We start from the raw sequence: 27,088 nt of genomic DNA, 5'->3' as shown, positions 1-27,088 counted from the left end.
AGGACTAACTGCACTTTTCTTCTGAAGCAGTTATTGTTGACCAAAAATGGAACTTTGTCTTTCTCTTCCTATGCCTTCCTTCCTAGGGATTTTGGCAATTGGTCTTATCAATGAAGCTCTGGATGAAGGGGACAGCAAGAAGACTATTCAAGCCTTACAGATTCCTGCAGCAAAATTGGAGGGTGTAGCCCCAAAGGTAGCACAGCATTATCAGGATACGCTACTTCGAGCCAAGCGAGAGAAAGCACAGGTGAGTGTGGTTAAATGCACCTCTTGAAAGATCTTTACATATTTGGAATGGGATTCTTACTGGTCTTGAAAGTCAGGAATCAAAACTCGCAGTGGAGAGGTGGGCATTCTGCATACCTTCAGTTGATCTTACCCAGTCAGTTTGGATCTTTCTGTATTAAAGAGATTTGCAGCTAACAGTATGAATCTTCATGAACTCTGGACATAGGTGTAAGGATATTAAGTGCATGTGGTGGCTTCTTACGGCTAATCCCAGGTTCTCAGTGAGATATGTATCTTGTTTGTGGAAAAATAGTGTCATCTGTTTTTGAAAGGAGATCATGTTCATTCCAGGACTACTGAACTTTTGAATGCAAGTTTCCTGCAAGCTGAAGTATTTTTTCTAATGTTCTTTATTAAATGGAGTCATAGGCATAGTTATATATGGCAAAAAGAAAGTTTCTGAAAGTGGAAAAATCTGTGAGGTGATAAATTAGAAAAAAACATGTGAAGCAACATACATGCTACTAGCAAAATGTATGCTGATGTCTGTTGTTCACCTGTGACACTTTAATAGCTTATGATTTTTTTGAGCAATAGTTGTCATTAGCCAAGGACTTCTACCTGCTTGTACATAGTTGCAGCTTTCACTAACTGAAAGGTGAAAATGGAGAGAGGAAGAGCAAGTTTTATCTTACAGGTTTAAGAAAGGTGATGAGGAGTGTACCTGTGTGTACGCAACTAATTTTTGAGTAGTAGGGATAGGACACTGAATTTTTTTTCTCATCTATTTACAAAGAAGTAGCAGACATCTGTCCTTTCAGTGACTTGAAAGTGTTTGGTTTTCTTTTTTCTGCTGTGGACCTCATTGCTCTAGTAGCAATGCACAAGTTCGTATACAGACTAAGATCTAGATTGTCCTGAACACTTCTTGTTTGTTTGTTTTTGACTACAGGTAAACCCACATGATGGCAATAGCTGAAAACTGTATGCATTTCTAATGAAAATCATTAAGCAGCTTTCCCAAGGACCCTGACAGGGTTAATGTTTCTCGGGAACCCAGTCTGTGCTGAAGCATTTCCTCCCGCTGAGTCAGAATAAAATAATGAGCTCTTTTTAGTGTGTACTTAAACTTGTGCCAGGGTGTGCTGGTAACTTCTCATTTGGCATGAAATTACCTTATTTAGACATAAAATAAGTAAAAGGCTTGTCCCAGCAGCATGGCAGGAATCTCCAAAGTAGAAAGATCATATTATAAATTAACAATGTGGGGAAAATAATCACCATCTGAAATCAACTGTTATGAACTAGTGATTTCTATACCCTGGGGCTGAGAGGGATTGTACTTCACCTCAAGACATTGTTCAGTTGTTTACATGAATGGGGAGTGCTGTATGAAACATGTTTCTTATGTGATTAGGAGAGAAGGAAAAAACCAGTAGACCTTGTAGTATGTTACACTCTGTGTATCTTGCAGAAAGCCTTGCAACAGTAAAACTGTAGACAAGCACCACAGGGCCTTGGTAGTGTTGAGGTTAACTTCTGCTGGTACACAGTACAGTAAGGTTACAGTGATTATTCTCCCCCACTCCCTGGACAGGACTTTTGCTGTTGCTGAGACTCTTACGGGACTGTCTGACTTTCAGGTGAAATCTGCCTGTGAAAGTCATGTTAAGCTCTTGAATGAAGTATCATTTAAACAAGTTAGTTTCATACTTGCCAAAACAGTGGGAAAAATGTGGAGGGAATGTAAGGGAATGTTCATTTTCAGTCTGGTCTTAAAGCTCATGAACACTGTAAGTAGTAGTTCTTTTGTGCAGTGTGATTATTATTCCATACCAGAACTAAATGTTTCCTATGTTCTGTTTGTACAACTATCAGAGGGGTAGCAGTTGCATCTTAGCATTTTTTTCCGTAGTTACCTACAGGAAACACCAGTGGGTGGAGAAAAGCTTATGCTTGGCGACTGCTAGGTCATTGTTCTTTTATGCATATTTTGGGACTTGCTAAACACTTGCCTCTTTCCTCTTCTCAAATTTCTTCGTGTAACATTAGCTCATTGGATTTCCCAGCCAAAACACAGGATACCGTGTGATCACTGCTCCTTGACAAGCAATCCGTTAAAATAAAGACTAAAAACATGGCTTTGACTGCTGTGTGTGTCTACCCACCCACAATACATACAATGTTTTTTTGCTTTGCTAGTTTGTACAAGCGTGTGAACTTTTGTGGATGGGGACAAGAGCAGCCTGATATGACACTACTTACCCAAAAAGCTTTTAGTTTCTGCACACAGATGTGCGTTGGCAACTCTGTGTAGTTGTGTTCTGTTGAAGGACTAACTTCTTGGGAAGTTGTGTCCTCGTAGCTAGTATGGCTTTAGGACTGACCGGTACCGAGTCCCTGCCCTTGTGTTCTCTCTGCTTATCAGGGTGATTCCATTGATGTAATTTCTTCTTCGTTCTATTTCCTGAAAAGAGTTTTTGACTGGGAGAAAGTAATGAGTTTGGTAATGCCATAGTAGTCTCTGCTATTGGAGTCAGTTAGGAAGATTGAAATACTTCTTATTCCCTCTGATATGGAAAACTACTATACTGGCTATTGTTGAGCATGGGTTATTTTGCTTCGCAAAAATAGTGATACTTCTCTACCCACACTGTATATATTTTTCTTGTCCTATTCTCTTCAGGATACACAGGATGAAACAGCTGTACTTTGGCTAGATGAAATTCAGGATGGGATTCATAGGGCTAACAAGGACACAGAGGAGTCCGAGAGATGTAAGTATTATCACACAAATACTGCAATTAATCCCCATTACCAACCAAATAGCAGTTACTTAAGGTAAAGTCGGAGCTAGAAATGTCACGTGGCAAAGGAAACCGAATGCACTTCCAGTCTTCTGGTGTAGTAATTTTTTCTTTGAAGAGCAAATGGCAGATTCTTCAAATACTAAATTTATTGGGGGGGAATATGCCTTTTTTTTCCCGTTTTGCGTGTGACCGTTGAACTGTGTTATCTCATTGGACAAATCTGTTAGCTAGCTGTGAGAATGTTCACGTGCATAATTGAAATGTTTTCTGGTGAGCGTTACCTTTTGTTTGTGTAATGTACTGTTGTCTTGGTTCTCTGAAGTACTAGTGGACAATCTCACATGTTTTTCAAATACAGACAGTGCTACACACCAGTCATAACCACCTTTGCCTCTTAGCACAGTTTGCAGGTGGACTGGCCCACCCTTTGTTGCATCTGAGTCTTTATAATGATGTCATTTCTGTCTACAGAAAAAATTAAGTAATTACTACTCTTGAACTCGTTGGGCTATTATTTCGTTTGTTTGTTGGGAGTTTTGTTTGTTTATTTTATTTTGTTCTGGCCAAAATCTTTTTCTTTAACAAAACGTGAAGTTTTTCAAGTCTTATGTTATATTCTGATGGCCTGTTCTCTATGTATGATGTTTGTTTACCACGTGCTTTGGAGAGCTTGTTTTTATACATTTTAAAAATGTGATATTGTTTTCATTTGCATTTACTCTGAATCTCTGATTTTCCGTTACATTCAGCATTTACCTGTCAGCTTGTTTAGCTTGATTCATGCAGTGTTAGTGCTGATTGGTTTTGCCCATTATAGTCACCTTACATTTTTCTTGATTCTATTTCTTTGTCTCTGGTGTGCTGATGTGTTGCTTTCCACTTCCGAAAGTTCTAGTTTGATGTTAGGCTAGTACTTAAAGTTATCCAAACGTGCACAGTCAGTCCCTTCTGATTTTGTTTTCAATAGGCAACCATATTGGAAACAGAAAAGTTTATTCAAAGACAGTGTAGAATATCTGTCTTTCAAGATTTTCTGAACTCAGTCAGACAAGGCCCTGAAGGTAGCCCAGCTTTGAGAACAGGACTGGGCTAGACTGCCCTCCAGCATGAGCTCTTAATGAATCTGTGTCTCAGATGTGTAGAGTTTCTGGCCCAGTTGATTCCTTCCATCCTCTGTCTGCAGAAGTGAGCTTGTTTTTTTTATTTGTGCCTTGTCCGTTTGTATTCTTTATTTATAGAAGTTTTAAAAGAGAGAAAAATCAACATATTAAATCAAAACTTTTTAGTGAAAGACACAATGAGTTTTTCCAACTCCATGGCCTAGTTGTTTTTAATAACATTATTTAGTCAGCAAATTCCCCTGTCAACTGCCTTACCAAAAAAAAAAAAAAAAAGAGGAAAAAAAGAGGAAAACATAAAAAATAAAAAAATAAAAGGTGGGAGGAACTAGGGCAGAGCTTTTACCTATTCATATTACTGTTTGTTCCCAGAAGCACCAGTGCAATTTTTTTCACCATTTTTCCCACCTACCAAGCATTTTGGCAAATCAGCAGGTTTGAATGTCATGCCAAGGAGCATGTGGTCAAAAACAGGATGAGCCTTTAAGCCTGAAAAGATCTTCAGATACCCTTAACTATCCATGTAGGAATAGATGGTTTTTGCAGTCCTACCTAGTGCTGAAAATGAGTATTTCATGTTTGCTGTATCAGTGGGATTTCTGTGCTCTTGTGATTTTCTCTGTATTTGAGTTGCTGTTCTGCAGTAGCCCTGGAGTGATGTGTGGTTATTTTTTCTTCCTCTGCTCTTTTTCTTTCCTCGATAAGGTTTTTGACTTGTTCACAAACTACTCCGTGGCTTTCTCACTAGGGATAGCGGTACTAGTTGTTGAAAAGACCCCTTTTGAGTTAGGACTGTCTCTGCCAGAAGAAACTGCCTTATCTAAAACAGATGTCAGAGGAGAGCTGTAACTCTGTGTGTTGAGAAATTCTGGTGGTAAGTCAGCACCATACTGGGATTAGGGACACACAAATTACGTACTGTCAGGTGCAGTACCACGTATGGTTGCACACTCTGTACTGAAGAGACCTCTATACTGCACATTGTCTGATTGGTTTTTGTTTATATTTTGTATTTGTTTACAGCTATATGCGTATCACACAAACATCCCAGCTGTAGGAGTGTGTTCACATTGCCTTGCTCTGTTCTGCCAGTGTGTGTTTGCTGTGAGTCACTGAGTCCGTGAATGCCAAGCTAACCTGCTTCTTGGTGTTATCCAAGTCTCATTAGGAATTCTGGCCATTAATGAAGCAGTAGATCATGGTGATGTCAGCCAGACCTTGAGTACCTTGCGTTCACCTGATGTGGGGCTATATGGAGTCACTCCAGAATGTGCTCAGACGTACCAGCAAGAGCTGTCAGAAGTCAAGAGAAGAAAAATGGCAGCAGGTACACCTTCAGTAGCCTACCGTTAGTGAAATAAATTCAAAATAATTGTATGCAGAATTGGAACCAGAGGTAAAAAATGCCCTGGGGAGAAGTCTTGTGTCATAGGTGGCAACAGTTGATGCTTTCTGAACTAAGTTTTTTTTCCAAAAAAGTGTGTGAATAGTATAATGTTCTCTACTTGTAGAATGTGTTGTGTTCAGGTAGTTCTCATATGAGGTCATTAGGTTCTTGGAAATATCACTTCTCTTCCTTGGAGGAGAAAGCATCTGTAATGTGGATTTCCTAAGTGTAACATTTATATGCATGAAAGGTAAGACGCTTGTCTGGTTTTGAGACTGACATGCAGTTTCTGCTCTTAGGGGGCAATGGAAGTGAATGGGTGAAACACTGGGTGAGAGGAGGCTATCATTATTATCATAACCTGCGGACCAAAGAGGGAAGATGGGATGAACCAGCAGAATTTGTGCAAAATGACATACAGCTGTCACGGGAGGAAATACAGGTAGGGTAGATAACAAACGTCCTTTCTCTGAAAAGTTGACATTCCTACCATTCCCACCCTTTATGCAGCTCTGAGATAGAATGTTTCAATGCCATAGTCATGTTAACAAGCTTAGTAACTAATTTGATTAGCTGGGCATCATCAGATTATGTGTTCAGAACTTCTTGTCCTATTTCAGAAAAATTTATCCTGTTACTAAAAGAGTACAGGACCACAGTGTCACTGTTTTTTGAAAGACAGCTTTGAAGTTTCTTGTAAGCACAAAGTGGAAAGCTCATGTAACATCTTTCTTCTTGTATCTCTGTTTTCTTTTTCTGACTCTTCTTCCTATCATAACATGAATTCAGAGCACCATATCTGGAGTCACTGCAGCACACAACCGAGAGCAGTTGTGGCTGGCCAATGAGAACCTGATTATGAAACTTCAGGCTTGCTGTCGAGGGTATCTTGTTCGCCAGGAATTCAACTCAAGAATGAATTTTTTGAAGAAACAAGTCCCAGCAATCACTTGCATTCAGGTAATGATATCTTTTAATTATGTTTGAAACTTGTTCTCTGCAGTTGTTTTCCATGCACAAGCATATTGACAGATTTTGTTCAATTCAAACAGTTACAGCACACAATTGTCTTTACCTCATTTTGTAAATAAGGCATTTTCTTTGCCAGTGAGCTTTGGTGTATTTGCTTTTACGTTTCATGTATAGTCAGTAAAATCTTCTCACATAGAATTGGAGAGAGAAAAACTTATTTGAGGAAGCTTTACCTATTGTTTTTTTAACAAGTTTCAGTGTTTTGGAAATAGGGCAATGTGAAGTGTGTTGCATGTCTTGATAGTGATAATACCATGAGACCCATTGCTGTTGTGATATGTCATGAATTCAAGAGAAAGAGTGGTTTTCAGTATTCAGTAAGATTGTTCTCTTCAAATCTGTCCAGAGATTTGGAGGATTGAGAACCTGAAAGATATGATGGGATAATTCCACATGAGATTGGGCTCATTTACAGGATAGCAACAAAAACACCCTTTCTGTGGTGTTGTAACTGAAACGTGTGCAAATAAAATAGTTGCTTTGCACCCTATTACCGTTTTATTATTTGAGCAGTAACCTGCCTAAGTAACACGTGCTCTGCCTGTATGTTTAACAAAACCTCCAAACACACTCCCAGCTCATTAAAATAACACTCTCTCTCTTTAAGTGTAGTCCCAGCCCTTTGCCTAACTTCTCTTCCAAGTGTTGATAGCAGTGAGTCTGCTCTGAAGGCTTAAAATTTTACATCCCTGTTCTCACTGACAGCAGCATGTAGCACATGATCCTAATGTAGAACAGTTTCTATCAAATTGACTGTTTCGCTGTATCCTTGATCCCTAACTGTGTTTCAGAAGGCCCAGAATCTTCATGGGGTAATTTCAAGTCTCTCATGATTGCAGTTGGGAAAATAGTTAAATGCCTCACAGAGCATATCTCTTAGTAAGACAAGCATGTCTCCTTCATGTTTTATTTAACCAAAAGGGAAGTCAGAAGCTGAGGAACAGAAAGAAGCTTAGATTTGTAATTACTTCTCCTTAATTAGAAAAGTAAAGTGAGTACACCTGTTTTGTTTTCAGTCTCAGTGGCGCGGCTACAAGCAAAGGAAGGCATATCAAAGCCGTTTGGATTACCTGCGAGCACAAAAGGACCAAGTAGTAAAGGTAGCGCAGAGTTGCTGCTGACTTTTTTGGTAAACCTTTTGGGTAGTGAACTTTGAAAGGAAAGTTTCTATCTGAGTGTTTTGGTTACCCTTTAATAGATTCAATCAATGACCAGGATGTATCAAGCCAGAAGACGTTACAGAGATCGTCTGCAGTATTTCAGAAACCACGTAAGAGGCTATCTTGTTAAATGTATTCTGCACCTGACTTTTGTACTCTCTCCAGAATGATGTCAAGTGTTTTTTTGTTTTTTAAATCCTAGATAAATGATGTTGTAAAAATTCAAGCCTTTATCCGAGCAAACAAAGCACGAGAAGACTACAAAACCCTGAGTAAGTATTTCCAAGAGAATAAAACTAATGTGCCTCAAATCACTGTTTGCGAGGTATCATGGAATCATAAAAGATTCCTCAGCTTTCTCAGCCTGTCTCCGTAGGAGAGATGCTTCAGCTCTCTGATCATCTTTGTAGCCCTCCTGGACTCACTCCAGTGGCTCCACATCCTTCTTATGTTGGGGGCCTCAGAGCTGAAAACAGTATTCCAGGTGGAGTCTCACGTGAGCGGAGTAGAGGGAGAGAATCACCTGCCTTGACCAGCTGGCCATTTGATGCAGCCCAGGATGCAGTTGGCTTTCTGGGCTGCGAGTGCACATTGCTGGGTCACGTCAAGCTTCTCATCAATCAACATGATGTTGGTTGTGTGATCTATAACATCAAGACAGTCTCGAGGAGTAATTGGGATGAACCCTTGGTAGGGCAGTGCAGAAAGTAGGTAGTTCTTGAGGCTGAAGGAAAACTTGATTCTAGCTGTTGCGTTTCCTGCTGAGATCTAGAACTATAGGTTTGCAGTTAGCTTTGATGGTGTGGACTGAGCTTGTGCTGATACTGACTTTGTTCTTCTTTGCTTCTCTTACGATTTCCTTAAAACAAGAAGTAAAAAAATGTCAGCAGCTGTTTAGACTTGATGGTGCTAATTTAATTCTGAGTGCTCCTTGGTATGCTGTTCAAACACAGGTAAGGCATATATTTATTTCTGTTTGCCATCCCTTGGTGTTTTCTTTCTTCTTACTTATTTTTAGTTAATGCTGAAAACCCACCGATGGCTGTGGTTCGGAAATTTGTCCATTTGCTCGATCAGAGCGACCAAGATTTTCAGGAGGAGCTTGAGCTAATGAAACTGCGTGAGGAAGTTGTAACCTTGATCCGATCCAATCAGCAATTGGAAAATGACCTCAATCTCATGGACATCAAAATTGGGCTGCTAGTGAAAAACAAAATTACATTGCAGGTAAGAAATGTGGTGATGGGAGACCAGCTACAGGTTGAATTGAGCCCAGTGGTAGTTCACATGGAGAGCTTCTGGCCACAGATGTCAGTTGATCAGACCCTGTAAAAAACTTTGGCCCAGACTTGCAGTTTTTACTTCCAATACATTCTTAGTCCATTCCACTAATTTAGTATGCATCCATAGAAAAAAAACTGGAGGAGGAGAAGAAACAAGACCTGAAGCTAAACAAAGCAAACACCAGACTATCTTGATCTAAAAAATGCAACAGATTTTGTGTTTGAAGGCTTTGATAACTCTGTTTTGTTGCTCCTGTGTGCTTAAATAAGTCATATGCCACAAGCTTGCAGCAAGGGGCGTGACTTTGGTGACAGGAGACATGCTCGTGCCACTTGGTTGGTTGTTGGTTAAAGAAAACCCCCCTCTATCGATTGTCACCAGAAAACCGAAAGAGACTCCTGCTGATACAGCATTGCCTTTTCTTCAAGCTGAAGTTCTTGTCAGCTTTTTGTGTGGTCCTGGATTTCATTACACTAGGCTTCTCCCCATGCAAAATCTCCATTGGTATATCAGAATTTATCTTGGAAGGAAGCTGCAGTGCTTGACTGATGCTTGCAGTGAAAAATACCATTGCTGTCTGAATATGTAGAGGTATTGAACCAAGTAAGTTTGGAACAGGGGTTTTAAGTTGTAAGCCCAGAGAAACTGCTGACTTAACAAATAATGCTTCACTTTAAAAGCCCCAGGCATACCTTGACCCTGCCCTTCTACATCCAAGAGAAGTGGGCTCTCAGATGCTACTGTTTTCCAATATTGTCTGTTAGAAGCTTCTTAGATCGTAATCTATACCTATTCTTTCTTTCCAGGATGTTGTTTCTCACAGCAAAAAACTTACCAAGAAGAACAAGGAACAGCTCTCTGACATGATGATGCTGAACAAACAAAGGGGAGGTTTGAAAGCATTGAGCAAAGAGAAGAGAGAAAAGCTGGAAGCCTATCAGCATCTGTTCTACCTACTTCAGGTAAGAAACTAATGCTGCTCAGTAACCTCTTGTCATAGAGGCTTATTTGTCTTAGCAGTCTTTGCTTGTGCAGTGTAGTTTTCATAGAACTGTTAAGGTTGGAAAATACCTTTAAGGTCATCAAGTCCAACTGGCAGCTGTTTTGAGTTACCTTAGGTTTCAGCAACACTGATGGGGACATGCACACTAAGTAATTTTTTTTGTTGTTACAGACTAACCCAACCTACTTGGCCAAGCTGATTTTTCAGATGCCTCAAAACAAATCCACAAAGTTCATGGATTCTGTCATCTTCACGCTGTATAACTATGCATCCAATCAAAGAGAGGAATACCTGTTGTTGCGACTTTTCCAAACAGCACTGCAGGAAGAGATCAAGTATGTGGTAGCAATATGGTGCATTCTTGCTGTTGAATCAGTTTTGGCAATTTCTCAAGTTGAGGCAGTTTTCATGTTAAGTCTTGTGCTGATATGAAGATAATGCTAATCTGTCCCTTCACTATCCTCTCCCCATTTCATATCTGTTAGTGTAGTCTGTATCAGAAGAATTGAGTATGTCCATTGAGGATGAGGGCTTTTTACTTCAGTCAAGGCTTCATTGCTCAATGTGGCAGCTACTTTTGATCTGATGCAAAGTTATGCTGAAATTCAGTCTAATCTCAATTCTCCAGTGTCTGATTAAAAACACCTCCTGCAAACTGCAAACTCAGGCTTTACAAGCCGGGGATAGAGCTAAATCCAAGCTTTTTGAATTTCCAAAAGCTGATGAGGAGTCTGAAAACAAGAGGCTTTATTATTTGGTATTTCTATTTCCTGTCATGGTTAGAAACTCAGGCCCTCTTCAGATATGTTTTAATAGATTGGTTAGGCCTTAGGAGCTCAGTGTATATGACTTCAGTTCTTTACAATGCAGAGGAGCATAACTTGCTGTTAGGAGGAATGCTCAATGAAATTTTTGAGGAACTACTCTTTAAGTTCTTTTTGGGAATGCTTTTAAAGCATGAAGATGGTATATACCCTGAAACAAATAACAACTTCTATAGAAGATTTTTTTTTTTTTTTTGCCCTTAAATTCATGCTTGGACTAGTGGTCCAGGGAAATGTAGGCACTGACAGAGTTACGCATACCTCATATTTCATGTAGATTCTTTCTTCTTCAGATCAAAAGTAGACCAGATACATGAAATTGTGACTGGGAACCCTACTGTTATTAAGATGGTGGTAAGTTTCAACCGTGGTGCTCGAGGTCAGAATGCCTTGAGGCAGATCCTGGCACCGGTTGTGAAGGAAATAATTGATGATAAATCACTTAATATCAAAACTGATCCAGTGGATATTTACAAGTCGTGGGTTAACCAGATGGAGTCTCAAACTGGAGAGGCCAGGTATGGGAACTGTTAATACTGTATTTTTCTAAACATTGCTTAGCTGCTTTGCACTGCTTGGTTAATCATTCAGAACCATCCTTCGTTCCGTTGCATGCATCTGTCCAACTCAGTACTGGCTTTTTAGTCTCCTCAAGACAGCTTTCATCTGAGGATTCTAAAGATCATACTGTGGTGATGATGCTGTGAGAGTATTGAGAGGGTATGTCATTAGGAGATGGAAGAAGAAATGTTCTTTGATATTCTCCTATGCTGACTTGATAGTTAGCTATGAGATGCCCTCTCACCTAAAAGAATTCCTGGTAAGAAAAGGTATATGAGAATAGCTTCCGTGTCAGTCCGTGTTCATGTCATATATACCCTTTGCAAACAGGTATTATTTTCAAGCCACCAAAACCTCTTTTGCTGGCAAAAAGCATGACATTGCCGTTCTCTTAGTCCTGAAATCTTTCTAGTTAATATCAGCCATTGATGATAATTGTATCGTGCTACGTGGTTTTTTGTAGTTTTGGTTTCTTTTTCTTCCAGTGCTTGTGATTTGCTAGAACTGGAGATTTCTATTGTGTTATGGGGTTTTTTTTTAATACTTAAAAAAAAAAAAAAAAAAGGCAAAAGCGATACAGATGAGTGAGTTTTTCCACTTAAAGCATATCTGCAGTCATATATCTTTGTACACTTTGTGCAAAATTCTGGACGTTTTAAAAATGCAGGTGAAGATGTGTGTTCAGATTCTTCTCTGTACATGAGATTTAGGATATGCTTTTATGAATTATCAGCTTTGTCCATCTGTATTCATTGGAATACTATGCAGTAATTTCAACTGATTGAAAAAAAAGTAACAATTTTTTTGGTACAGTTTCCCACCAATCGCATGTTATATTGATTTTATATTTTGTTATATTGATGTTATATTTTGTTCTAGGTTCTACTTGTGTCCAGGTTTTTATCATCTTAATACTCAATTGCGTAGCTTTCTTTTTCACCCGTTTGCAGTCTGAAGTACCACTGTGTGTTACAGTTGGTGCTTTTTTTGCCTAGTGTGCACGCTTTAAAAAAGATTCAGTTTTGAGTTAGCAGGGCCTTTTCTCACAGTGACCATTACAAGGGAAAGTAAAGGAAGTAAAAGGAAAAAATTTCATTTCTCACAGTGCCTAATAGGTTAATTAAAGGCAATGCACAGCTCTTGTCAGTGAATGTAAACTTGTTTCTGTGTCAAGCTATAAATTCTTGAAATGTGCTAGCCCCTGTAATGTTCACCTTTATATGTTTGACTTTTTCAAATAGCAAACTGCCGTATGATGTTACGTCTGAACAAGCACTAAGTCATGAAGAGGTGAGAACACGCCTGGACGCCTCAATCAGAAACATGAGGACAGTGACAGACAAGTTCCTGTCTGCCATAGTTAGTTCAGTGGACAAAATCCCGTGAGTCTGATGTACTGCGGTATTATCCCTGAGAAGTTGGTGGGTTCCTGCTTGCAGCAGTCTGACTTGACCTTTTCTTTCTCTCAAAGTTATGGAATGCGTTTCATTGCTAAGGTCCTAAAAGACTCCCTCCATGAGAAGTTTCCTGATGCTGGCGAGGATGAGCTTCTGAAGGTGAGGATCTGAACACCCTTGGGAATAATTGTCATCCAAATTGGCTGTGGCAAGCACATCTCATTCTTCTCTCTTCTTGGGTGTATGTGTGGAGAGGAGTGCATGTAACCCTATATAAAGCTCATTTATTTACCTCTGTGGATAGAAAACATTTCACATCAGGCTACTGATGTTAGCTTCGTATACATCACCTGAGATACAGTACATTGTTTAGGAGGAGGTATCCTGTTGCTTCTGCTTTGCTTTAAACATCTTGGGCATTTGATCCTTTTGGTTTCTTGGCTTGAATTAATGTTGCTCCTAGAAAGTAAACCTTGGCTTTACTAGTATGATCACAACCAGCTGCTCCTTCCTTAATAAGACAAGTCAAAAAGTCTGTATGCAAAATTCTGATAATCTTAATTCCTGGATCTGGAACCCTGTAGGATAGTTTGACAGCAATATGTAGAGAGTCATTTCCCATGATACCATGTCAGTCAGTTTTGTATTTTGCATTTCAGTTAATTTTGAGAACTCAAAGGATCCTAATAGAAGGTGCTCTCAGATGAGTATAGCTTTGGGATTTTCATTTAAATTTCTTTGGTTTTATGGCTTTTAGTAGTTGTGAAGGCCTTTGTGCCCATGAATGCTTTACTTTTTAATAAAACAAAGTTTGGTTCTTAGAATACTTGAAACGTCTCTTTAAACTTCTCTGCCTCTACTTCATTACAAAATAATTACCAATCTGAATGCTGTTTTCTTCTCTCTTCTAGTTCTGTGCTTTCCCATTTTGAGACATCGGTTCTTTCTATGCAGGTGAATTAATTTCTTCCATCTGTAAATTTAGGTGGAAAACTGCGGTTTTTGTTAATCCTTGTGGAAACAGTGTAACTGTCCATATGAAAGTCAAAACTGCAGTTTCGTGCAATAACTACTCTTAAGATTTTTTTGGCGACCAAAGATACCCATGTAATACGCTGTTCTTTTCACCCTGCAAGTTTGAAAGTTATTAATTCAGTTTCTTTCACAGATATATTTTCTTATTACTAGTAGTAAACAGATTTGACGGTTACCATCCCATGCCATAGTCTGTAAGAGTACAGCGGGGGCTTGCATGAAACAGTTGTGAAAAACGTGACCTCACTGAAAGCAGTTGTTAATTTCTGGGACTGCTTAGCAACGGCTGGATTTTTTTTTCCTCTGTGTTTTCAGCTGTTGGTTCAGACCCCAATCTCTTCTGTGCATTTAAGTCACATGGCAAGCAGGTGAAGCCAAGATTCAGTGACCTTCTGCAAATGAGCATGTGATGTGAGAACTACCGCTGTAAATCAGCATGTTGGGTTAATTCCTGTTTCATTTTGGCTAAATATCACATACAGGTTAGAATTATCTTTGTGAGCAATGGATAATGTGATAATCTTTATCTGTAGTTCCTTGAAATTTATTGCTGCTCACATTTGACTAGGTAAATTGGATTTTTGAAGTGTCAAATACCATTCATCTTCTGTACTTCTGGTTTCCTTACCTCTGGATTAAATGTTTTCTCCGTTATTCTCACTAACTGGGGGTCTGTCCCTGAATATGTTGCTGGCTTGTAGAAGAATTATTCTGAAAGAGAAAAGAGCTTTGGAGAAGAAATGGAAAGTAATTTCCTCAGTTTAACTTCTTGGTCTGCCATTCTTCCTCACCCTTTTTTCATTTTTGGAGATGGCAGCCCATGCTGCACGCTTCTCTAAGAAATAGCTCTTGCTCCATATTGAAACTGCATTATCAGATTCCTCTATACTGTGGTCGTTCTGCCCTCTGTTAGACTAACTCAATTACATTTAATTCTCCTGATGGACTGTCTTATGCTCTTATCAGTAGTCCATTGGTAATTTAATATCTCCTGTCCATACATTTTTATAAGTTCTACATCTTTATGCGTAGGAATATCTGCTACTGTATTGTCCCGTGACTAGCAGTGCTCAGTCTTTCCTTTTTGTGTTGACCGTCCTATTGCATCTTAATGATATTTTTTTTTTTTTTGCACTGTAGATTCTGTGGGATGGTATATGCTTCTGTACAGCAGCACAGCAGAACCTTTGTATGGGAAAGGGTCTTCTGGCTTACAAAAAAATAATTTTATCAAAGCACAGATTAGTTTCAGTAAAATCCAGTTGGGTCCTGTACTGTTGTTTATTGATGCATTTCTTCTCTACTCACCTTTTCCCAGATTGTTGGTAACTTACTCTATTATCGCTACATGAATCCAGCCATTGTCGCACCAGATGCGTTTGACATCATCGACCTTTCAGCTGGAGGTCAGCTGACCACAGATCAACGCAGAAACCTTGGTTCCATTGCAAAGATGTTGCAGCATGCTGCATCCAATAAGATGTTCATGGGAGACAATGCTCATCTAAGCATCATTAATGAATACCTGTTGCAGTCATACCAGAAATTCAGGTTAGTAGACCTTAGCTAATTAAGTTGGTAAGCTTGGCAGAGGGTAACATTGGAAGTATAAAAAGGAAATTATGAATTTTGAATATGATAGATCCTATCTTTGTGAAATGTCTGTTGAAAATAAGAGCTTTCATTGCCATAAGCATCACTGACAATGGCAGATAAAACATGTACCTGGAATTTATGAACAATATATTGTATATTAATAGGATTGCAAAGTCCAGCGTTTCGATTTAAGAGCTTCCAGAATAAAGGTTTTTTTTGCACTTACTTATTGTGGTACTTTGGAGATGGGCAACCAGCATGGACATACATTCTTATGTCCCATGTGAACCCTGTTTCCACATTAAGATCTAGTGGTGCATTTAGCTGTTCATATAGTTGAAGTAATCTTTTGTTCAAGAATTGTAATCTTACACCTCTCATGTTCTGGAAGAAAGGTAACCAGAGGTTGGTAGGGGCAAGGGGTGATAATGCGGCAGGAGCACGAGGATGTGTGAACAAGGTGACTTAAGCTATAGACCAGCCCTGTCAATACTGAAAATGCACAGATGTCAACATGGCCAATATTAATAGTTAAATTTGCTACTTTGGTTCTGATGTGTTAAAACTAAAGCTGACAAACTGTAGTGTGCCCTAAGGTACCATAGTTTAAAGAGGAGAGACATGCTTGAGATGGTCGTGGGGAGTTAATGCTCTCGATGCATCACGTCACGCTTAGTGTCATGCTGTTCTTCTCTCCTTTGTTCTGAAGACGTCTTTTTCAGGCTGCCTGTGAGGTTCCTGAATTGCAGGATAAATTTAATATTGATGAATATTCTGACCTGGTGACTCTCACTAAACCAGTTATTTATATTTCTATTGGTGAAATCATCAATACACACACTGTAAGTATACATTATTCACAAGTTGCTCTTTATAAGCAGTGCTTACAAAGAAAATACTACTTCTGGTTGAAGCATAAAGTTACTGAATACAAGGCTAAAAGTTGTCTTGATTGTAGTGGTGAGAGCTTGCTGATTTATAGAATCAAGTAATTTGTTATGGCTTCACTAAGTTTCTTTTGAAATCATTTGAGTGTGTGATATGGGCACAGCTTTGAATGTTGACGTTGAATGCTTTGGAGTTTAGTGAAATAAGATTTTTTTTTTCTAAAAGATCAGCTTAGAGTAATGAAATTTTACTATCTAGAAAAGGATGTGCTGTTAACAACATAATTGGTTTTTCTGTTCACCTAGTTGCTGTTAGACCATCAAGATGCAATTGCTCCTGAGCACAATGATCCGATTCACGAGCTGCTGGATGATCTCGGAGAAGTTCCTACAATTGAGTCCTTAATAGGTGGTCTAGTTTATTTTGCTTAAGAAGTTGTTATTACCTTAAATGACTTAAAGTGCAGTAAAGAAACTCTATAAGCAGTCATCACAGGTCGTTTGGGAGAATGCGCTCTAAAAATCAGCAGCAGATTTGTTGCAGCATATTCTCTCTGCAGAATTTATTTCCCTTAAAAAAACAGGAGTTCCTTCTCTTCTCCTCACCCCCCTCACCTCACCTCACTCTAGAAATTTCTAGATGACAGGTGGATATTTTTACATATTTTCTTTGTTCCATTACACTGGAGCAATTTTTCTGTGTTTGTCCCTGTTCCAGCTTGTTTGCAAAGATCTGTCCTCCCTTCTGGAGATCTGTAGGTGTTCCTTTCAGAGTGCTTTAATGACTGTATTAAATAGTGTGTGTTCCTTTAGGGATTTTTGGCATATGGACAAGTAACTTTTTTCCCCTCTTATAGAGTTTTTTCTGTAAGAAAATTAGAATTTTTTTCCTCTTCTGGTTGAAGGAAGAAGTAACTGACTTGACTAACCTGTGAAAATTCTCTAAAAACCTGAACCATTGTTTACTGCTTCGAGCTATAACCAAGTACTGGAAAGGTCTTTCTCCTTCCTTGATTTGTATGTTGTCAGCTATTTGAAGTTTGAAATCTAGTAGGGAAGAGGGAGGCAAACAGACAGAGTTTTTGGAGAGGAGGCTTTGACAGCAAACACTTACCTTGAAGTCACTTGATGAAAAAGGTTGGAACTTTTTAAAGGAGTGATTGCTAGCACATTTTCCTCCAAGCACTGGCAGAGAACAGAATATAACAAGTGTTACCTGAGCAAACCTAGACCTTGGGTTTAGCTAGAGCTTGCCCTTCTTCCCCATTTCATTTCTCCTGTGTGCATTCTATTGCTGTGGTTAATATGTCAGAGCTTAATCTTTCTGCAGCCCTTTAAAAAGCAGGGGGAAAACATCCTAATAACTGTTCTGGTGCAAGTGCAGACATAATTAGAGCAGGAAAATTTCTTTTTGACAGGATAGCTTATTTTGTTTAAGAGAAGATTACAAACTTAGTTACCAACAAGGGCTTTGCTCTTAGCTTGGAATATTCATTCTAATGAGGACATGGACATAAGCATGTCACCATATTTTTATTTTTAAAGGACTTTTGGCAGTTCAGGTACTCTTCTCAGTAACTTTCAGATTTGTTAAGGAAAAGTCTGTAACGTATTCAAGATAATGTCTTAAAAAGTTGGTTTTGACTTTTGAAGTGTCCTTTTGATAGTACGGAAAGCAGTCTAGTTTTTCTATATCTGTAATATAGGGAAAAATGACAAAGCCCCAGCAGTCAAGAAGGTAAAGAGTGTGATTTAATCTATAAACTCTTTCTGCTTGGCAGGGGAAGGGTCTGGCAATGTTAATGACCCCAGCAGGGAAATGCTAGCAAAGACTGAGGTTTCTCTCACACTCACTAACAAATTTGATGTTCCTGGTGATGAGAATGCAGAGATGGATGCAAGGACAATTCTGTTGAAGTAAGTAAGGGTTAACTACCTGGTATGTTTCATAGAAGAAGGAGGAACCAGAACTTTTGCAGTTAATCTGCACGTGAAAATAAGATAAATGAGGCATAATTTAAACAAAAGTGAGACTGTTACTCCAAATACACTGAGCTTGTAGCCATATCCTTTTCAATGCCGTGGCATGACTTAATAGATGAAGACTTAATAGCCTTTTTGAGAAATATAGGTGTTATTAACCTAATGGAAAGAGAGCAATGGATTGCCTGGGATTTAATTATTGCCAGATTCTTTATTCTGGAGAACTTTGTACTAATATTGATTCTTGGTCAATTTTAAGCAAATCCCTATTGCTGAGATGTATAGAGCATCAGAGTGATCTGACATTCAGATGCATATTTATCCACTCTGATGCATTCCTGCTCAGGTGCTAAATAGTTTAATTGAAAATTCTTCGGGTCAGCTTGCACTTGACCTAGAGAGGCTAATGATCTCCCAGAAGAAAATTTTGTCTCCAAAAATAACTTTAACTGGGCTTCTTAAAAGATAAATTAGTAGTTTCCTACCCACTGGAAGAAGGTGACATTGATTTCAAAAGTGAAGATTTACCAGATGCACTGGTAGTCATCTAAGTTGTGAATTATGAGAAAGGTGTGCGTGTGATGCACTTTGTGTGATGTCAAAAATAATTCCAGCCTGATTGCAAAGTACTGAAGATGCTATTTGGTTTCACTGTGTGGCTCAAGGATAGAAGTGCCTCAGAGTATCCAACTGACTGTGATTATATACCAGGTGAGATCAAGGAATGACCCTGTCTATCATGAGATTGGAGTCAGGGGTCTGCTTTGTCTCTGTTACCATGCATGTAAGAAAGTAACCCTTTGGAGCTTTTTGATACCTGTTATAAAGCAGGTATGAAGTGCACTTCTGCATGGATAATTGTATAGACCTTTTCTGTTTGCATAAATTCGCTGTGGCTGCTACTTTGCCTTGTCTTTCACCTTGATGCAGCTTCTGCGGTCCACATGGCAGTACTGGGTCTACCTTGGAATATATGGGGTAACATCCTTGCTGTTCAAGGGAGTACGTAAGAGCAAACTTTAGGTATTACGTAGAGGAACCTTTCAGGGAACATGACTCACTGTCAAAAAAGTGATGTAGTCTGGTCTAGACTAAGACTACCTGAATGCTCATCCAGTGTTAATCTGACTTTAGGTAAATCAATAACGTTGGTATTGTTGAAGAATAGAACAGTATCGAAGGTCCTTCAGTTTAAAGTGTTTTCTCCTGTTCTTGATTTCTTCTATTTCTTTGCAGCACAAAACGTTTAATTGTTGATGTAATCCGCTTCCAACCAGGGGAGACTCTGACTGAAATCTTGGAAACTTCAGCTACCTCAGAGCAAGTATGAAGCTGTTTATCTGCATTGTTTTCATACTAGAAAATTGCCATCTATCTGGATATATGTGGGTATACATAGGAATCTCCATTTATGTATTGCAGTGAATCTGTCTCCACTGGTGGTGGAGCAGGCTGTAATAACAGTAAGGAGGGTATATAATGGAAGTAAATTGTATATGTGAATCTTACTCCTCTAGTAATTGCTAGAAAGTGTTTATCTAGAAGACCATTTTATACAGCAGGTAGGCTTCTGCTGGTTCCCGTGTGTGGAATATGTTCATCAAAATGCATTCATTGGATGCATTTTGTGACTCAGTACGGGAGTCACAAAGCAAAACTCTTTATCCTGTGTTATGCTAGAGGTCAGACAATCTGTTTCTGCTTCTTTGTTACCTTAAAATGGATCTGCTTGTGAACTTGTAGTTTTCTGTTTTCTTTTTCTAGGAAATGGACCATCATAGAGCCATGCAGAAACGGGCCATTCGTGAGGCTAAAACTCCTGATAAGATGAAAAAATCTGTCTCTGTAAAGGAAGATGGCAACTTGAATCTTGAAGAAAAAAAAGATAAAATCAAGGCGGGCCTGAAGAAGTTGACAGAACTGGGGACAGTGAATGCCAAAAATAAATACCAGGAACTAATCAATGACATTGCAAAGGTAGTATACCATCTGGTGGTTTCCTAGTAATCATAATGGAGTTTCCCCCCAGTTTGCAGTGTTGTGAAACTGGCCTGAGTTTTCAGGAGGAGTAAGGTTTGTAGTAGCTAATTCAAACCTACCTTTTGTTGCCGCGTTTCCACCTCTTTGGCATCTTTGAAGTCCTTTATAGGACGTTTCTGTTCTCATGACTATCTTGCCAGGTTCTCAGGTACTTTGAGGGAAAGCTTAAATAGCCTGGAGGGGAAGTGATCTTTTTCTCTGCTCCTTTTCACTATTTGAAGTAGTACCTTTACAGACTTGTTCACCTAAGGAAGTTTTGCCCATAACTTTAAGACAGCCTATCTGTTATTTGTATTTAAATATACCCATTCAAGAATACCTAAATGCTAAGTGGGGGAGAGATAAGAAAAAGTCCAATACTGTTGTACATTGCTACAGTAACAACGTATTTTATATCACATATTTACTGGAAAACTCTTTGGGAAATGTTACGTAAGTAAACCAACTAAATAATTACTTTTCAGGATCTGATTAGAATTAATCATACTATGGATTAATCATACTATGGATAATATATATCAAAAATTAAAATAGTCAACAAACACGTGGTTCAGGTATTGTTCAGGTATTAAGGCAACTGATGCTTAATGGCTGACTAACAAAGAAAAATAACCAAGTCTGTGTGCCGCTATGGTTATAGTCATGCTTTGTAAGATAGTTTCCCTACCCAGTGGTGACAAAAATCCTGCTTTACTTTATATCATGTGCTGTTGGTGCCCACTCTAGTCATTGCAATTAGGACAACACTGAAGTTTGAGAAGACAACAAAAGGTTCAAATTTACTACTATGTAGAGTTGGTTAATTCCACAAACACTCATCACAAAGAAGAATCTGTGACTCCTAAAATGAGGCTTGTAGCATGAAGCAGGACTAAGCAATATCAAACGGTGCGTTTCAAATACTCTGTGCTCTGGACCAGAGCAACTGGAGAGCTCAAATGACAAAGTCTCTGCCTGTCTTTCTCTGCGGTGTAGGATATCAGAAATCAGCGAAGATACCGTCAGAGAAGAAAGGCAGAGCTGGTGAAGCTGCAGCAGACGTACAGTGCCTTGAACTCCAAAGCTACATTTTATGGGGAACAAGTAGATTATTACAAAAGTTACATAAAAACCTGCTTGGATAACCTGGCCAGCAAGGGCAAGTAAGTATCTGGGAACCATATAATCACAGGATGGTTTGGGTTGGAAGGGACCTTAAAGACCACCTAGTTCCAACCCCTGTGCCATGGGCAAGGACACCTTCCACTAGACCAGGTTGCCCCAAGCCCTGTCCAACCTGGTCTTGTACACTTCCAAGGATGGGGCAGTCACAGCTTCTCTGGGCAACCTGTGCCTAGGCATCACCACCCTCACAGGGAAGTTGTTGACTGCAGTTCTTTGAGTGCGACTATCTGGTTGAGTCCTTATCCATCAAGTGGTCCATCCATCAGATCTGTGTCTCTCCAATCTAGAGACAAGGATGTTGTGCTTTTCACAGAGTGTCAAATGCTTTTCACAAATCCAGGTAGATGGTGTCAGTCACTCTTCCCTCATCCACAAATGCTGTAACCCTGTCATAGAAGGCCACCAAATTTGCCAAGCACCTGAGTGAAGGCATAGTGGCTGTCATCATTCATTTCCTTGTTTTCCATGTGTCTCAGCATAGTTTCCAGGAGGATTTACCAGTCACAGAGGTGAGGCAGACTGGCCTGTAGTGTACTGGGTGTTCATTATTTCCCTTTTCCAGCCAGCGGGAACTTCACTGGACTGCCACATTTTGTCAAATACGATGCACAATGGCTTATCCACTTCTTCCCCCAGTTCCCTCAGGACTCATGGGTACATCTCATCAGGGCCCATGTACTTGTGCACCTTCAAGTTCCTTAGATGGTCTTGAACCTGATGATTTACAGTGTATGGTTCCATGGCCCTAGAAGTGCTTACAGAAAGCACGTGTTGCTAAGAAGAATCATGCCATCTGCTCAAAGGTCATCGGCCAAGCTCTTTTATCACAGTGATAGTTTTAAGGAAAGGGTCTCAGCAGCAGTGCCATGAATGGGATCAGAAAGACAAACTCGAAAGACTTTTTGGTCTGTCTGGGAGAAGAGAGTGTAGAGAGTCCAGTGGCTATGAAGCAGTTTGCCCAGATAATGCACATGCTGCTCAGTCAGCCTGTCCTTTTTAGGAACAGCGAATGAAAATAACATAGTTACATACGAATAAACCATTGATTACTAATTTTCCTCTCTTTTATGCCAAATGCAATCAGTTGTTATAGTGCTAGACAATTCAGATTTTCTGGGGGGAAAAAAAAGGAAAGTGCTGTGAAATCTGGGACTGTGGAAAGAGTAATTGCCAGTGATAACTGAGGCAAGAAAGTTGTTAAGTAATCTCAGCTTTCTCTATGTCAGTTGTCACTAGATCCCCTTTTGCCTAATGATAAATGGTACTGCTTTCACTACGTGGTTATGTTTTTGAAGGATTTGGGGGTTTTAATATTATTTTTCGTCTCCTGTAGTGTGTTATTGGTTAATAGTAGAAAATCAAAGGTCTGATCTGTGCTACGAGTGCTTTGTAGATAAACTCCCTAGTAGACTTGCATAATCATCTGTCATCTGCATTAGTCATAGTTCATTAGCTATACTGATTCTGTCCCCTCCTTCAAATAGGATTAAATGTCTGTTGTTCAAAATCTCTTTACTTGTTTGACCTTCTTATTTGGTTGGTTTGGTGGTGTTTTTTTTTTTTCCCTTTTCCCCCAGAGTCTCCAAGAAACCTCGTGAGATGAAAGGCAAAAACAGTAAAAAGATTTCTCTAAAATACACAGCAGCTAGACTTCACGAGAAGGGAGTGCTTTTAGAGATTGAGGACCTGCAAGGTAACCAGTGAGTATCTTTTTAAAGCTTTATAGAGCTGAATAACACTTTTTGGAGGAAGAGGAAAATAGGTATATTGAGTTCTTGTCTATTTCTTAGAACTAGTCTAGGTGCTGATAGCTCAGAAACAGAAATTCCGGGATCTGTTTGCAATTGTGTCAGATCGTCTTGCAGTTTTGTTGTTGGAATTTTAGCATTGTTGCTGAAGAAATTGTTGTGATGATCTAGGCTGGCTTCCCTAGAGCCAAGAAACCTTGCATAATCATCACTTTTCAGTTTTCTTTTTCTGGCTGAAGCAAAGCAATTCTTTGATTGAGAAATATAATGGGATTTAAACATGAGATCCTCTTCCCACCCACCCCTTCTCAGTCACCCCCACAGTCATGGAAAGCTACCTTGTTAGGGGAATTGTTACTATTGGTAATAGCTTTCACTGTTGAAAAATCAGCTTAAATGCTAGCTTGAGTTTCTCCAGCTGTGGTTTGCTAGCCTTGGAAGCTGGTATATCTTCTGTGGCAAATAGAGAAGCTGCCTGTTACTAGAATTTTTTCTACCCAAATTGAAAAATTTTTGAATTTTTTAATAATGTACTCTCTCCACTAAATGAGGCATGGATATATGCAGCACTAAAGTAGACTGTTTAGACTGCACAAGCTAAATACTAAATCCTACTACGCTTGTGTGAAGATGTGATCTAGCAGACAGAATCTGTTTCATTGTTGTATTGAGTCTGGTTGGCTTTTACAGTCTCATTCCAAATGGGAATATAGAATAAAGAATTGAGAGTAGAATTGTTAGAAATTTATCTTCAGATTTCATCTCATATAGTCCCTCCCTGTGATTTTTCATTTCTCAAACTTTACAGGTTTAAAAACGTGATCTTTGAAATCAGTCCGACAGAAGAAGTAGGAGATTTTGAGATAAAAGCAAAATTCATGGGGGTACAAATGGAAACCTTTATGTTACATTATCAGGTAAGAACTGTCCTGTTTAATGTAGCATGTAAGTCCCCCTTGCCAGACTCTTCATGAAAATAGCAGTGACGTGTTTCTAACTGAACAGTCTGAAAAATGCTTCCAAGAATAACCCATTTGTTGCAGGCGAAACAGATGCAACACATATGGGGGACTCAAGCTGTTTTTTGTTTCTGTCACTAATGAAAGCCTGATGTCAGACTGCGTTCTTATATTTACATGTACAGACACAAAACAAACACTTTCGTTTTCAACTTTTTCTTGCTACAGCAGAAAAATTGGGAGTCTGTGGCTGCTGGGCTTGGGTGTGATGGCTTCAGCCAGCCATCATGTATTGCTATTCTTTCTGGTTACCCTACACATACCAGATTCTTTACAGTTCTTAGGTGTCCTCAGCCTTGACTTAGGCCAGGCTACCAGAACAGGTAGCCAACTGATCTTTTCCCAAATGGTTCCTCGTTCTTTCTCTCATGCAAGTAATGTTATGCCTGGTGTCTTTGTCCCCTTCTTGCACTTCTGTCTTCACCCATCCCCTACCCATCTTGGTTGTCATTAGGTTTATTAATTGTGGATGCCTCAGGCGTCTCAAAACAGATCGTGTGCAGAAACACCTCGCATTGCAGTTAGTTCATGTCACCTAACTGGCTGCTGGGACAGAGAGCTGCCTCTCACCTGTTCTGTGCTTTGAGGACTCCCCTGGTTCATTCCAGTTCCTAATCTGTCAGAGCTGGCGTGAACTTCTTGGATCATGTGGCTACCTAAGGTCACTCGCCTTTGGGGCGCGTGGTTTACTATACCACTATGCCTTTGTAGCACTGCTTTGCAGATAAAACAGACGTTCTGCGAGGACAGCAACGAGGGATCTGACATCACATACATACCCACACCCTACCCACCATGTTTCTCTGCAAGAGTGGGATTTCTGAGAGAAAGTAATTGCTGAGATAAATCAGTGCAGGTGCATTGCTGACAAAGCAAAGTATAACTAGAAATAGTGCTTACGTAAACACCTGAGAGATTGAATCTGCATCGTATACATAGTGACAGAGATGCCATTTCTTTTGCTGCCCTAGACTGAAGTGCTCTAAGCCACCTCGCTGAAATCTATGGCAACTAAAACTTTCTAAAAGTGAGACTGTGGAATGTTGTAATGTTTCATGGGTACATGATACAATTAGGCACATAGAAAACCCTTTCCAAATGTTACAGTAACTTTATGGCTGCTGTGCAAATGAAAAGGCTGGAGATGGCTACATGTGAAGTTTGGCTTTCTTAGAATGGTCCTCTATTTCTGCTGTCTTTCATGATTGTTTTTAACAAACACAGCTTAAAAAAATGAAGATCTTAAATGCCTTAGAATGACTTTATTTTTCACCCAGTAAGAGTGGAACTTTAATGAATCTCTTGTTTTTGTATCTTATGCCATGTACTTTTTGATAGATACTCCTCCAGATCCTGCAGTACTACAGGGTCTTTTATATTCTCTATAAGCTCTAGAAGATTCCTTACTCATTAAGATATTCCCTTTGGCAGGATCTTTTGCAGCTGCAGTACGAAGGTGTTGCTGTCATGAAGTTGTTTGACAGAGCAAAAGTGAATGTCAATCTTCTGATCTTTCTTCTGAATAAGAAATTTTATGGGAAGTAACCAACCTCTGCTAGCAACTCCTCTGCAAAACGGGAGATGAATAGAAACCTGCACTTCTTGAGTACAACTTCTGTACACCTTCTTCAACCTGTACAACTTCTAATGATGTAGCTATGTATCAGTATATGCCCACGCTGTGCTATAAATATATCAAATGTATCATAAAGGAGGACTAAGAACCTCTTGTGAATTGACAGCCCTGATTGAGTCTGCAGGGAGTTGGTTTCCTTTTTATTTATAATCTTTATCTTCAGCTTTGAAGATCCCCTTTAAAGAGGTTATTCTAGAATGTATTTTTACATGGGATTGGGGGTTAAGCTAATACTAGAATATACTTAGGGCATTTGTATGCTTTATTTGGCTAATCGTGAAGGTTGAATTCTTGGTGCCTGTGAAAAAAACCCTGGCACTGCAGAGTGGTCCGTTTGCCTCTTCCTGAAAGCAAAAAATGGGTTGCAGGTTGTATTTGGGATCCAATTATTCTCAAGCAGCAATGACCACAATAAAACATGCTCGAGGTTCAGGTTACTCATTTGTTTGTGAGCTGGCATTGGTAGAGATGGCAGCGGCCACTTGCCAAGACAGAACTACTGCTATTGGGGGAATCAGTAGGTGTCATAAATAGTTACTGAACTAGTCCTGATTATGTACTACAGCCACATAGAACAGCTTCAGTGTCTCATTTTTCTTGATTTGCTTCTGTTTATCACACTGCAATAATTTACAGGTGGCCGCTTAAGTGGAGGTATCATGGAATGTATTTACTAGTGCTTACTGATAAAAAGAAGCTTCTTGGGGAAGGGAAGGAAGCTTAAAAAATTCCTTGAGATGCTAACTTTTAATGTTGCCTGCAAAGCATTTGAAATGTAACAATAACTTTATTTTTCCAGTTTAGAGCAATGTTCTATATGTCTGTGTTTGATGCAATAAACATTAGGCTCTACCTGCAGACTTGTCGAAGGAAAACTATTTCACATAGGTTAGCCTATAAAAAAGTTAGTGTTTTCCAACTGTACTTAAGTTCCTGTTTCTTTTATTACTTTGCGGGGGTTTTGTTTGTTTTCCTTCACCATGGTGGTGGTGCTGGCTGTTCTGCTATATCCAATAAAAATGCAGACTCTTAAAAAAATATCATCTGATCCTTAAATTCATCATTTGCTTCAGCTCTTCCCCCAATTTATTTCTTTTGTTTTTAAGGAACATCTCTCTCAATTGCAAATTTCAGGTTATTCATAGGTCACTTACGTTACTTGTTCAGCCCCCC

The 27,088-nt window shown here is 39.3% G+C and overlaps 1 protein-coding gene across 1 annotated transcript in view; it reads left to right on the top strand.

Annotated features, from left to right (window-relative positions):
- Window positions 1-26,953, top strand: part of IQGAP1 (IQ motif containing GTPase activating protein 1) — a 55,012-nt gene extending 28,059 nt beyond the window's left edge. Inside the window, exons 15-39 of the mRNA XM_027897200.1 lie at window positions 87-250; window positions 2,918-3,008; window positions 5,319-5,486; window positions 5,846-5,988; window positions 6,336-6,506; window positions 7,595-7,678; window positions 7,777-7,848; window positions 7,941-8,010; window positions 8,757-8,965; window positions 9,829-9,984; window positions 10,197-10,360; window positions 11,143-11,367; window positions 12,652-12,792; window positions 12,882-12,966; window positions 15,161-15,393; window positions 16,148-16,280; window positions 16,632-16,734; window positions 18,107-18,242; window positions 19,545-19,632; window positions 20,073-20,285; window positions 21,324-21,490; window positions 23,090-23,212; window positions 24,069-24,177; window positions 25,711-25,878; window positions 25,915-26,953. Of these exons, the coding sequence (XP_027753001.1) occupies window positions 87-250; window positions 2,918-3,008; window positions 5,319-5,486; window positions 5,846-5,988; window positions 6,336-6,506; window positions 7,595-7,678; window positions 7,777-7,848; window positions 7,941-8,010; window positions 8,757-8,965; window positions 9,829-9,984; window positions 10,197-10,360; window positions 11,143-11,367; window positions 12,652-12,792; window positions 12,882-12,966; window positions 15,161-15,393; window positions 16,148-16,280; window positions 16,632-16,734; window positions 18,107-18,242; window positions 19,545-19,632; window positions 20,073-20,285; window positions 21,324-21,490; window positions 23,090-23,212; window positions 24,069-24,177; window positions 25,711-25,824 (3,362 nt within the window). The 3' untranslated portion in view covers window positions 25,825-25,878; window positions 25,915-26,953. The remainder of the gene's footprint in view (window positions 1-86; window positions 251-2,917; window positions 3,009-5,318; window positions 5,487-5,845; window positions 5,989-6,335; window positions 6,507-7,594; window positions 7,679-7,776; window positions 7,849-7,940; window positions 8,011-8,756; window positions 8,966-9,828; window positions 9,985-10,196; window positions 10,361-11,142; window positions 11,368-12,651; window positions 12,793-12,881; window positions 12,967-15,160; window positions 15,394-16,147; window positions 16,281-16,631; window positions 16,735-18,106; window positions 18,243-19,544; window positions 19,633-20,072; window positions 20,286-21,323; window positions 21,491-23,089; window positions 23,213-24,068; window positions 24,178-25,710; window positions 25,879-25,914) is intronic.
- The last annotated feature ends 135 nt before the right edge of the window (window positions 26,954-27,088 follow it).

This window comes from Empidonax traillii, unplaced genomic scaffold (assembly GCF_003031625.1).
Source record: "Empidonax traillii isolate 1590-97213 ecotype Southwest subspecies unplaced genomic scaffold, ASM303162v1 scaffold532:size433792, whole genome shotgun sequence".
NCBI lineage: Eukaryota > Metazoa > Chordata > Aves > Passeriformes > Tyrannidae > Empidonax > Empidonax traillii.
The sequence above is the reverse complement of the archived record's forward strand: the minus strand, read 5'-3'. Positions and strand labels throughout refer to the sequence as shown.